This window comes from Microcebus murinus, chromosome 8, assembly GCF_040939455.1.
Source record: "Microcebus murinus isolate Inina chromosome 8, M.murinus_Inina_mat1.0, whole genome shotgun sequence".
In the NCBI taxonomy this organism is placed as follows: domain Eukaryota; kingdom Metazoa; phylum Chordata; class Mammalia; order Primates; family Cheirogaleidae; genus Microcebus; species Microcebus murinus.
In genome coordinates this window covers 19,008,079-19,020,770 of record NC_134111.1, presented here as the reverse complement: position 1 = coordinate 19,020,770, position 12,692 = coordinate 19,008,079, and the positions used below count along the sequence as shown (strand labels likewise).

Sequence of the window (12,692 nt, the reverse complement as noted above, 5' to 3'; positions counted from 1 at the left end):
AAAAATTTAGCATAACGAAACAACTTCAAATTTAATGCTAAATGAAATTTACGTTTCAGCCATTCATTCTTTACTGCAGCGCATAAAGTTGTAGAACGATTAAAAGACGTGAAGGAATCTTGTGTAAACCGTTATTAAATACAAATAGTTGAAGAAATACACCTCAAATGAACAGGAACCACAAATATTTGGTCCATGCAATAAGAATGAGCAAAACCACAGAGGCAGATGATTTACTGTAAATCTCAAGATCTCAATAATAAAAACCGGAGAACATGGAGCAAAACAAACCAGAGCAACATACGGTAAATGAGTACATGTTCTCGAAATATGCAGATTTTAGCCTAGGAAAACTACAAAACAAAGAACCAAGAACTGAACGTCTACTTCCTTTAAACTAATGGTTAAAAAAAAAAAAATCAATTTGCAACAAAGTAATTATTTCAAATTAGACTCCCTCCCAAAGCTGTCATTAAAAAAATAAATAAATACATAAGACAAAAGTTTACGTTTCAGAAACGTAGTAACAGCAGTAACCGTGAACATCAGGTGGTTTCTCTTTGTTGCTTATCGATGACACAGCTTTCTTCCTGACAGTCCACAACTAATTATAAAGCCAACTGCTTGCCCAATGGCCCGTTCCTGCCCCCACCTAAACCCTAGTAACTAAAAGGGCGTTAAAGCATCTTGGAGACCGAGGGGGCGCTGGGGAGGGGGCTGTCGGGGGTCTGCCAGCGCCAACTCCTCAGGTGAGCAGGTGTGCGGCTCGGCGGGGTCTAGCGGGGCTGGGCGGCCAGGGCCTGCTCGCCGCGTCCCCGGCAGGGCAGTGTCTCCCAGGCAGCGCCCCACGCCTGGGTGCCGGGAGAGGCGGGCGGTGGGGCCAGGCTCGCCGTATCCCCAGGGGACCGGGGAGACGCTGGGAAGCCACAGGCAGGCAGCCTGGGCCTATCGGTGTACAGAGGAAAGGCTGGGGCGCCTGGGGCCTGAAGGAGCTGGGCGTTGAGGGGCAGCATGACTTCTCTAGGGGATTTGGCGGCGTGGTGGCAGCTGTCCCCGGGGCGCAGGGTATTAAGGGCAGCCCCGGCCGCGTGAGCCGAGAGATGCCCGCGTCCCGGGGAGGGCGGACGCCGAGGTATACAAGAGGACAGACGTAGGCCGGAGGGGGTGTCCCGGCCGCATCTCGGGCCTCTGCTCCCTTCACCTGCCACAAACACCACGAAGACCGCGCCGCTCCTCTTGGCCGTCGCGATGGCGGTCGGAATGGCGCCCTGGAACCACAGCATCGCTCCCTTCGGGCCCAGGCGCTCGCTCGGTGTGTAGCAGCCGCGGTCCCGGAGCTGGCCCCGCCCTTCGTCTTCGTCGGGCCCCGCAGCCCGGGCTGGTCTGGCCCCCGCCTCCGGCTCCGCACAAGCGCGCACGCCCGTCAGCGGCCCCCCGGGACGCGCGCTGGCACTGCGCGTCACGTGACGCCACACGTCGCTGTGGGCCGCACGCCCCTGTGCCTGCCCTCTCCCGTCGGCGAGTCGGTGCGTGCGCGCGCCCGCTAGGCCTCGGGCCTCGCTGTCCAGGAAGTGGAAGAAGGCAGTGGGAAGCATTACTAACCGCTACGGCAGGGCCTGCCATGAGGCATGACGGGAATTGTAGTCTTCTTAGGTTCGGTCGCCTCCATAGTATGGAAAATGTAATTTAGTTTCCAAGGCACCGGGACAGGGGTTAGTAGTGAGACCCACTGCGGGAGGAAGGGAAGCGTCACTCTCTGACCGGGATATGCTACTCTCCGCCTCACTGAGACCTTAAATGTGGAGGAAATCGTCCCTACACGGAACCGATGGGCTTTGTAGGGATTTACACCAAGGCTTTGATTTCTGTTGAATTTATCAGCCCAACTTTGTAGAATAGACAGGATAAAAACGGCAACAATCACCTGTCATAGCATGCAGCCCATGTGCCTGAAGAAGGTACTGGTAGACTGCAGACCTTCGGCGATTTCCCAGACACTGGCTAGAGATCATTCCAAAACCTCAAAAGTTACTCTATTGCCACAGCTACTTTCTAAGGTAACAAAAAAGCAGAGAATAGGTAATTTGTTTTCCAGCTACTTTCCATGGCAACATAAAAGAGAATAGATAATGATTTCATTTCCAATTTTATGGGAGAAAGTCCTATAACCAAAATATGGCACTTTGTGGTTGGTTATCATGAAAATGAAAACTGACCCATGTTTAATACTTTTTAATGAAATTACATGGTGTCTAGTAACTATTAGCTAAAGGCTTGCATGGTTTATTTAAAGGTGTATATGCTATTATATTATAAATTCTACATCAATTAAATTTCTCTTCCAGCAGTGCAACCATTTGCCAGTCTTTGCAGAATAAAGGAGGCGACACATCTGGAAATACCCCTTTCCTACAAATATTTTCCCTAAAAAGTAGCTAACAAAGTACACTCTGATTTTTGCAGTTTTTTAAAATCAGGCATCTCATATAGTGTCATCATAAACTGAAACATAATGCTGATTATGGACAGTTGCTTACATAGGACACCATTCCTCGGGAAAAATTGGAGCTGATCTTTACCATCAACTTTAAATGGCCTTCTTAAGATTTGATCAACCTAGAAATTCTTCCAGTAGAGCTATGTCTTTAATTATTCCTAATGTTAGAATTAAATATTATAAGAATCATTCATAGTGTTTCATTCATTCATCATGTTTGTTGCTCATCTACTATGAGCTAGGCATTGTACCTGTCATTGATAAGGAGGTGAGAATAAGGCCCTGCCTTTGTGACAATATAGTCTAGTGAGGAAGGGAGACACTGAATAAGTTATGAGTGAAGATGGGACCAAATGTGGGCTAATGGGGTCAGAAAAAGTCTTCATTAGGACATGACAGGGGAAATGTAAGTAAGTAAAGGATAAGACCATCTCAGGCAGAGGAAGGAGCATTGTGAGGCCCTGAAGCAAGCAAAGATAGTGTACTTGAAGAACTGAAAAACACCCAGTGTGGCTAGAAAATAGAAAGGGAAATGTGGTGCAAATGAGACTGGAAAGGTAGGCAAGGATCAGATCATACAGGGCCTGGGAAGTCATGTGAAGGACTGTGGACATTTTTCTAGGGATTATAGAGAGCCATTGAATAATTTTAAACAGAGCAGTTACATATAAGACTTGTCCTTTTAAATTGTAGGATGGCAATGAAATGGGTTGAATAAGAAGTGGAATGTGTGAATGTGAAGAGACCAATTAAGAGGCTCTTGTTTATATATGGGGAGATGGAGAAGTGGATACTTTTGATATTTTGGAGGCAGACCCAGTAGATTTTGTTGATTGATTAGATGCAGAGTTGAGGAATAAGGAGTCAAGAAGGGATTTTAAGTTTCTGTCTTGAGAAATTATAAAGAAGGTGAGGTACTGAGATAGGCAACGCTGAAGAAAGAGCAGGACAGTGGGAGGTTGTGCGTGAAGGTGTGAGTTCAATGTTAGGCATGTATTTGGAGTGCTAGAGAGACGTTCACATGGAGATGTTAAGTAGACAGATGGATATTAGATTTGGAGCTCAGATAATAGTTCTTAACTAGAGAGGAATTTGAGATTTCTCTTTGTGCAAGGGGTAAAGTGACACACCGGAAGATACTATCACTTACAAAGATTGTGCAAGGTCAGGTGAGACAAGAGTATGGCTGAGGTCTTAAGACCTCATTTGTACAGCATTTACAGCAGGGGTCCTCAAACTATGGCCCATGGGCCACATACAGCCCACTGAGGACATTTATCCGGGTGCCTCTTGCCTGTCCTGTTTAGCAGCCAACTCGTCCCTGGCCCACAGTGCGCATGTGTGGAATGTGCGCCGCACTCTCCAGCGGCCCTCCAACGGTCTGAGGGACAGTGAACTGGCCCCCTGTTTAAAAAGTTTGAGGATCCCTGATTTACAGAATTGTATACACCAGTAAAGGTGACTCAGAAGGAAAGGTTGGTTGGGGCCGTGTAGAGGAAAATGGAAGAGTGTGGGATACCAAAGAAGCCAAGGGTAGAGAGAGTTTTGAGAAGGGAGTGAGAGGACGCTATGTCAAATGCTGCTATTTGGGTCAATTAAGATGAGACTAAAAAATGTCCATTGTTTTTAGAAACATAGCAGTGATTAAACGTTTATCAAAAAGCAATTCTCGTTCTTCTATGTGGAAGCCAAATGGCAGTAGGTTAAAGAGCAAGGGGAGGTAAGGAAGGGGAGTCAGGGAGAGTGAAGGGAAGGAGGAAGAAAGGACATCAGGGGGACAGGAATTTAGATTGGGAAAGACTGCCTTTCTAAAGATGAGTGAGAGTCACACAAGATTAAATACTGATAGAAAGGCGCTAGTCTTGGAGAGATTGAATACAGGAAAGAGGGAGGTTTCTATGAAGAAGGAAAATGGGATATATTGTAAATTCTGTCGATAGCCCATCCAGCCATCATTCTTCTACCATGTCTTCCGTTATTTCTTCCAGGCAGAGCTCCCTTTCCACTGGGAGGCAAAAATGCCAGATACTTGCTCTCAACCTCCCTTTGCAGCCAGTAGGATCTTGTGGGAAGTAGGTTGTGGGGCTTGGGGGAGACTTCTAGAAAAAAGTTTTTCCAATAAAAAGACACATAGAAGCAAGCACAACCCTCCTTTACTGGATGTGGTTGTATGCAGATGATGCCTGGTACTGCTGCAGCAGCCATTTTGTGACCATGAGGAAGGACATTGCTTATGCTCTAAGAATGGCACAATGGAATAGAGAAAGCACGTGCCTATGATGACATCACAGAGCTCCTGAACCAACCCTGGGACTACTCAGCCTGCATAATTCTTGTTTGGTGAGATAATAACTGTCCTCATTGATTAGGCTACTGGAAGTTGGGCATTGTTTCTTGTAATCACCATTCTATACATTCTGGGATGGGATCCAGTACAGAGGCAGATAGAAGAGACACCTTTCCATTTTAACAGAAAAAGGAAAGAAAAAATAACAAACTTTGGACATAAATAAGTTTGTAAGTTTCAAAACAATAGTTTGAAGATGTTTTCATATGAAAGCTTTAACTTTTTTTTCTATGAAGGAGAGGTCATTTGCTGAAAGAGGGTGGTGGGGGGTAAGGAAATTGTTGCCTTGAAGATAAGGAGACAAGGCTTGAAATGATGTTAAGTGTTGGAAGGCAAGTAAACTAGGGAAACATAGTGTGCCAGACACGGCTGAGGGCAGGTGAAATTGGTGGTCCTGAATTTGGCCAATCGTGTGATTTTTTTTCCCCATTGGTCATTCAATCTCTGGGTGTAGGCACTAAGACTCTTGGATTTATCCAGGCTTGTGGGTGCTAGGAGGCTTGAGATAGAACAAAGGAAAAGGGAATTTAGGAGATTAGCAATGGAATGAGCAAGGTGATAGAACATGGAGTCTAAACTGGTTGGGGAGGGAAGTGAATGCAGAGGAGACAAAAACAAACACAGGGGAGGGGAGGCCACGTCCTTGAGGGCTCAGGGTGGCATGGAATCTTAAAATGTTAAATTCAGGGTGGGGGTGGGTGGGGAGCCAGTTAGGAATTATGAAAAAGATTCTTGGGTTTTGAAGTCTGGTATTGTCCAATTTAATTAGAACATTCCGACCAGGCGTGGTGGCTCACGCCTATAATCCTAGCACTCTGGGAGACCCAGGCGGGCAGATCATTTGAGCTCTGGAGTTTGAGACCAGCCTGAGGAAGAGCGAGTCTCCATCTTTACTAAAAATAGAAAGAAATTAGCTGGACAACTAAAAAAAATATATATATATATGTATATATATATACACACACACACACACATAATATAAAGTTAGCCAGGCATGGTGGCGCATGCCTGTAGTCCCAGCTACTCACTAGGCTGAGGAGGAGTTTGAGGTTTCTGTGAGCTAGGCTGACGCCATGGCACTCGAGCCTGGCAACAGAATGAGACTTGGTCTCAAAAAAAAAAAAAAAAGAACATGCCCTTCTCGAATCAACACACGTGAAGCTAGAATCCTCCCTTGTATGAAACCAGTCACAGCAATCTTTCAATTTCTTTGTGTTAATCCTAATTTTACCTTAAGTAATTAAGTAATCTGAATTTCACATTAATGTAAAATGTAATTTTACATTACATTTTAATTTCTACCATAATGGACACTGTGGACATGCCCATTTAGATCCCTGCTTCAGAGCCTGGGCACACTCTCTCTCCCAGCAGCTGAGCGTATCCAGAGCTGTGTCCTTCTCAGGGGCTGTAGTCACCTGAGGACACAGAGGCCTGGGCCCCTTTCTTTTTGGCTTCTGTGGATCCTCCCATCTCCAGCCCTCCCTGTCTCACCAATGTTGCTACTAGCATGCCGCACTCCCTAATAAACCTCCTATGAGCAGATCTTCCCAGTCTGTTTCTGTGAACTCAACTGAGACAGACCCTGTCGCCTGAAAGATCCACACAACATTCCTAATTGCTCTTTCTGCCTCCCCTCCCGTCCACCTCACATATTAACGTCATATCCATATTCCTGGCCCTCTCCCCAAATTATTTTTAGCATGTTAGTCCTGCTTAGAGATCTTTAGTGCTTCAGTAGTGCCTCCAAAAGTACAAATCCTATAGCCGTTCAAAATCCTCTACAATTTGGCTTTCACCTACTTTTCCAACATTCATTTCTTTTCCTTCCCTGCTTGGGCTCTCTAGGCCAATAATACTGTTTTATTCACTGTTCAGGGTATACTCCTGCCATCTCTGTTTTTTTGTTTTTGTTTTTGTTTTTTTTTTCGAGACAGAGTCTCGCTTTGCTGCCCAGGCTAGAGTGAGTGCCGTGGCGTCAGCCTGGCTCACAGCAACCTCAAACTCCTGGGCTCAAGCAATCCTGCCTCAGCCTCCTGAGCAGCTGGGACTACAGGCTTGTGCCACCATGCCCGGCTAATTTATATATATATATTATATATATATATATATATATATATATATATTAGTTGGTCAATTAATTTCTTTCTATTTATAGTAGAGACGGGATCTCACTCTTGCTCAGAGCTGGTTTCGAACTCCTGACCTCAAGCAATCCTCCTGCCTCGGCCTCCCAGAGTGCTAGGATTACAGGCGTGAGCCACCACGCTCAGCCTGATTTTACATTTCTGTGATGACAGAAATGTCAGTGGGGGCCTCTGTACAGAAAGGATGGTGGGAACTGGCTGAGTCAACTCAATCTTTCCCATTCCTCCCGGCTAATTTTTTTTATATATATTAGTTGACCAATTAATTTCTTTCTATTTATAGTAGAGACAGGGTCTCACTCTTGCTCAAGCTGGTTTTGAACTCATGACCTCGAGCAATCCTCCCGCCTTGGCCTCCCAGAGTGCTAGGATTACAGGCGTGAGCCACTGCGCCCGGCCGCCATCTCTGTTTTTGTTCACACTATGATTCTTGTGTGTAATCCTCTCCCTTCTCTCATTTAAAAAATATTTGAATGTCTATTATGGGACAGGCAGTTATAGACAAGGTGCTGGGGTAGAACTGTTTGTTAGTTGATTGACAGATACTATTTTTGTCCTCAAAAAGCTGCTTGTACTCAGTCAGTGGGAAAGACAAATACATAAATAGGTGACCATATACTTTAGTTTGGATAAAATGAAAAGGTTATGGACTGGTTATTGTCGAGCAGAAAGGAGGCTCAGGGATGATCTCTTGGGAGAAATGGACCTTACCCGGTTTTCTAGGACAGTGCTGTCTGTTAGAAATTTCTGCAGTGAAGGGACTCTTCTATGTCTACTCTGTTCAATATGATAGCCGCTAGTCACATGTGGCTGTTGAGCACTTGAAATGTGGCTAGTGCAACTGAGAAACTGAATTTCTATTTTATTAATTTAGCTACATGTGGTCAGTGGCTGGCATTTTGGATAGCATAGCTTCAGCAGTTGAGATAAAATAGTGACATGAAAGATAACTGACTGTACTAGGCACACATGATCAAATCCAAATAAGTCACATCGTATAGTAAAAACCGTGTTGTATGAAATTAAGAAAGGGATAGAGAGTTGAGGGCAGTCTCTGGAGTTTTAAAACCTGATGAAATGATTTATCATCTTGTTATTTAATATGCAGTATAGATATCTAGTATTTCTGCCTGTACAGTGTTCATTCTTCCACCTTGTGATCACAGTATTTCAGTCTTCCTTCGAGTAGCCACTCAGTCTGTGTGGGTCGCCCTCATCCTTGTCCTCCAGAAGTGAGCTCAGGAGCCAGGTTGGCAAACCCATTTTTTTCTGAGCACCATGATAGGTTCAGTGAGGGCCTCTGACCCAAGCCAGACAAGTGACAATTCCAGGAATTTTGTAGGAATTTTTGGAAGAGGGCCATTCTCTTTCACTGGAGCTGCTAGAAAACAAGATAGAAGCTGGGTCTGCTGGTGGTTATCTTGTTCCCTAATAGTCTGTCTATTTAAAGCCAATGCAGAGGACAGAAGACCCTGCAGACGAAGACAGAGAGTATCCTGATGATATGGAGTATCTCCTGGGTCCAGCCATACCTGAAGCCTCTTTCCCTGCTCTTTTCAATCACAGTGAACTAATAAATTCCCCTGGTTGCTTTAGCCTCTTTGAGTTGGGTTTTTGTAACTTTAAGCATCATAAATAAAACCCTTAGTACAATGCCTAGCACATCAGTGTTCAATAAGCATTAGATATTATGGCTTTTATTTTAGTAGACTTCAGTAATCAAGAAAGTCTCCATGGATGGAAGTATGCACAGGATTTAGATTGGTGAAGTGGAGAGAGGGAAGGGGAAATTGCAGGTAAGTAAACCCATTAGGAAGCTACTGAAGTCATCAAGGAGTGAATACTAAGGGGTTAGACTGGAGGAGTGGTAGTTAGGATAAAAAGGAATGCATTAAGAAACTCAGAGGTCATGGCACAATGCACTGGTACTTCATTCATTTATTCATTCAGTAAACATTTGCTGAGCACCTACTATGTATTGGGTACCACAGTAAGCACTGGAGGTAAAGAAGTGATTGCTTACCTTACAGCCACCTACCCTTCTTTCTTCTTTGCTAACAACTTTGTTTTTATTGGCCTTCTTCAAGTGGCCTTGTCCTTCACAGGAACCTCCTAAGTACCTCTGCACCTAAGTAGGCAAATCTTGATAGTGCTCTCATTCCCCTTACCAGATACTCTCTTTAGATAGAGGCATATGATATGATTCTAGTCAATGAGGGGTGAAGAGTAATCTGCTGGGAACTGTGGAAGCCATAAAGGCAGAGTTGTTCCCATTACTGTTTCCAAATGGTGCCACCTGCAGGTGACACCCAGTACAGCAGTAGCTATGAGAGAAATCAGCCCCAAAGGACAAGCCAATATGCCCAAGACGGCCGAGTAGAAAGGTGTAAGGAACCTGGGTCCTTGGTGGTGTATTTGAACTGCTGCATTAACCAATCCTGGAAGGGCCCCACCTTAGACATTGTGTTATATAGAATAATAAATGTCATTATTTAAGGCTTCCCTCCCCCCACCCCCCTGGTTTTTTGCAGGTAAAACTTGCTCATTGGAAGCTCCCATTGTAGCGCCAGAAAAGCATATGGTAAAACTGTCTAGCCAAAAGGATGGATTTGACATCATGATATAGGAACTGTGCCATCCTCAGGATCTTAGTCCAGAGACTTATCTGTATTTATAACACACTGCTAACTACAGAGTGTGGCTATTGGTTAGACACACAAGACATTTAAATGTGTACATATTGTACATAATGTGTACAAAAGCTTCCTCATTGCCTGACTAATAAAGCCCCATGGAGACAGATGCACGAACACATAAGTATAATTAAAAGAAACAAGTCAACAGGTCCTAGAATCCATGGTCATATGGAGTGTCATGAAAGGGGATGAGTTCTGCAGGAGGCTGGGAAGCCTAAAAGGCTATGCAGAGGCAAAGTCATTCAAACTAGGTCTTGAAGGTCCTGTAGACATTTTCTAAGCAGAAAAGGGATGGGCCTTCATTTGGCATAAGTGAAGGCACTTGAGTAACAGGCATGACAGCATGTGGTGTGGTTGAGAAACAAGAAGTGTGATTTAGTCAGAATACAGAGTAGGGATGGAGGAAGTAGCAGAATGTGGGACATGAGACCAAAAGAGTCATATCATATGGGATTTGAGCTTCGTCTTATGGAAAATAGGAACTATTAAAGGTTTGTAAGCAAGGAAGTTCAAGTTCTAAGATGCTCTACTTGACAAAAAGTTGTTGCAATGGTTTGGATGAGAAAAAATAAGGACTATAGATGATGGTGAGGAGAGGATTCAAGGGAACCAGAACTTTGGACCTGACCCCACACATGTGGGATACCAGTCATGTGAATGAGGCCACTTTGGATCTTCCAGCCCAGCCCAGCCCAGCCCAGCCCAGCAAAGGGCAGCCGATATCAGGTCAGGGAAGAGCCAAGCCATCCTCTTCGAGCCCTGCTCAAATTTCTGCTTTAAACCATTAAATTCTGGGTGGTTGGTTAAGCAAGAAGAGATAACTGAAACAGTACAGTCATCCCTTGGTATTGTGCGGGATTGGTTCCAGGACACCAGCAGATACCAAAATCCATGATGCCCAAGTCCCTTATACAAATGGTATATATAGTATTTGCATATAACCTAAACACATCTTGTATACTTTTTTTTTTTTTTTTTTTTTGAGACAGAGTCTCGCTTTGTTGCCTAGGCTAGAGTGAGTGCCATGGCGTCAGCCTAGCTCACAGCAACCTCAAACTCCTGGGCTCAAGCGATCCTCCTGCCTCAGCCTCCCGAGTAGCTGGGACTACAGGCATGAGCCACCATGCCCGGCTAATTTTTTTATATATATTAGTTGGCCAATTAGTTTCTTTCTATTTATAGTAGAGACGGGGTCTCGCTCTTGCTCAGGCTGGTTTCGAACTCCCGACCTCGAGCAATCCACCCGCCTCAGCCTCCCAGAGAGCTAGGATTACAGGCGTGAGCCACCGCGCCCGGCCCTCTTGTATACTTTATACCATCTCTAGATACTTATAATACTTAATACAATGTAAATGCCATATTTACAACCATGTAAATAGTTGCTATACTGTATTATTGTTTAGCGAATAATGAAAAAAACTGTACATGTTCAGTACAGATGCAATTAAAAAATACTTCGGATCCATGGATTGTTGAATCCATGGATGTGGAATCCATGGAGGGCTGACGGTACTTCAGAAAATGGAAAAAAAAAAATCTAATGATCTGTTAGGCAGGCAGTGGGCTGGGATTGCGAGATCTGGTCTCTGCAGAAGTTTTTATATTTTTTTTAGAGACAGGGTCATGCTATATTGTGGAGACTAGAGTGCAGGCCACAACCATAGCTCACTGCAACTTTGCACTCCTGGGCTCAAGCAATCTTCTTGCCTCAGCCTCCCAAGTAGCTGGGACTATAGGTGTATACTACCACGTCCAGCTAATTTTTAAATTTTTTGTCACAAAAGGGCCTTGCTTTGTTGCTCAGATTGGCCTCGAACTCCTGGGCTCAAGTGATCTTCCCTCCTTAGCCTCCTAAAGTGTTGGGATGACAGGCCTGAGACACAGCAGTCCTGGCCTCTGCTGAAGCTTCATATTTGCATTTTTTGTTGCTGACGACACGTGGAGAATCCAACTCAGCTGTTTCTGGAGGTAGCTACAGATGTGCTGCTTTGACCCTTCCCAAGCCACTCAGGAATTGTGGGTTCAATTCAGAGACCTGTGTTTCCACTCTATTCACAGGCTACAGGTCCCTCCTTAGTGTGAGCAGGATAATTTTCCTAGCTTGGGGGAAGGTTCAGATCCTTCTTTTGTTGCCAGCTCTGATGCCAAGCTAATTATTTTTAATGACTTTTGGTACCATGGCAAACACAATTTGTACTTTAGATCCACAAACATGAACCCAATATACCTATGTTCTTTGTGAACCAAAGGCTTAAAAAACCATAAGCTGTGGGCGGGCATGGTGGCTCAAGCCTGTAATCCTAGCACTCCGGGAGGCTGAGGCGGGTGGATTGTTTGAGCTCAGGAACTGGAGACCACCCTGAGCAAGAGACCCCCATCTCTACTAAAAACAGAAAAATTAGCTGGGTGTGGTGGAATGTGCCTGTAGTCTCATCTACTCAGGAGGCTGAGGCAAGAGGATTGCTTGAGCCCAGAAGTTTGAGGCTCCAGTGAGCTACGATGCCACTGCTTTCACTCAGGGTAAGGGAGTAAGACTTAAAGGAAAAGAAATTGAACCTCTTTTCTCATTCTCCCTCCTTTCATAGAAAAAGTTAAAAAAAAAATCTCCAAGCTGTATTTTCAGTTTTCTAATACAAAAACAAAAATGGACAGAAAGTTACAAAGTAACCTCTATCATGCACAGAGAAAGGGCTGCTAGACCTGTGAATACTAGCAGAGGAAAGACTTTATTGGTAAATGTAACATCTGTCCCTAAATATGGTCAGTGCTCTCTCTGGGAAAACCCATGATAAGGATTATTGCCAGGCCTGTGGCTGTCCTTAGAAAGGTTTCAAATCTGAGCCAAATGACATCTAAAATGCCTCTTTTGTGTGCTTCTACCTCCCACTATTTTTATATTAATATATATATATATATATATTTCACTTTATCTTGGAAGCGACATAACATTTATTTCATAAAATTTATTTAAATTTTTATTTTTTATAGAGACTGGGTCTTATTAT

General features: G+C 44.3%; 1 protein-coding gene and 1 long non-coding RNA gene across 3 annotated transcripts in view; one reads left to right on the top strand and one right to left on the bottom strand.

The window, feature by feature from the left end:
- UBXN4 (UBX domain protein 4) overlaps positions 1–1,608 on the bottom strand; it is a 37,773-nt gene extending 36,165 nt beyond the window's left edge. Inside the window, exon 1 of the mRNA XM_012740086.3 lies at positions 1,202–1,608. Within this exon, the coding sequence (XP_012595540.1) occupies positions 1,202–1,595 (394 nt within the window). The 5' untranslated portion in view covers positions 1,596–1,608. The remainder of the gene's footprint in view (positions 1–1,201) is intronic.
- On the top strand, positions 1,554–8,586 carry LOC105857623 (uncharacterized). 2 transcript variants are annotated; one of them, XR_012920540.1, is made up of 3 exons: positions 1,554–2,057; positions 4,674–4,837; positions 8,442–8,586. It is a non-coding gene; the product is annotated as an uncharacterized LOC105857623 (long non-coding RNA). The 2 variants fall into 2 exon arrangements; XR_012920541.1 differs by having other exon boundaries at positions 1,554–2,079.
- The last annotated feature ends 4,106 nt before the right edge of the window (positions 8,587–12,692 follow it).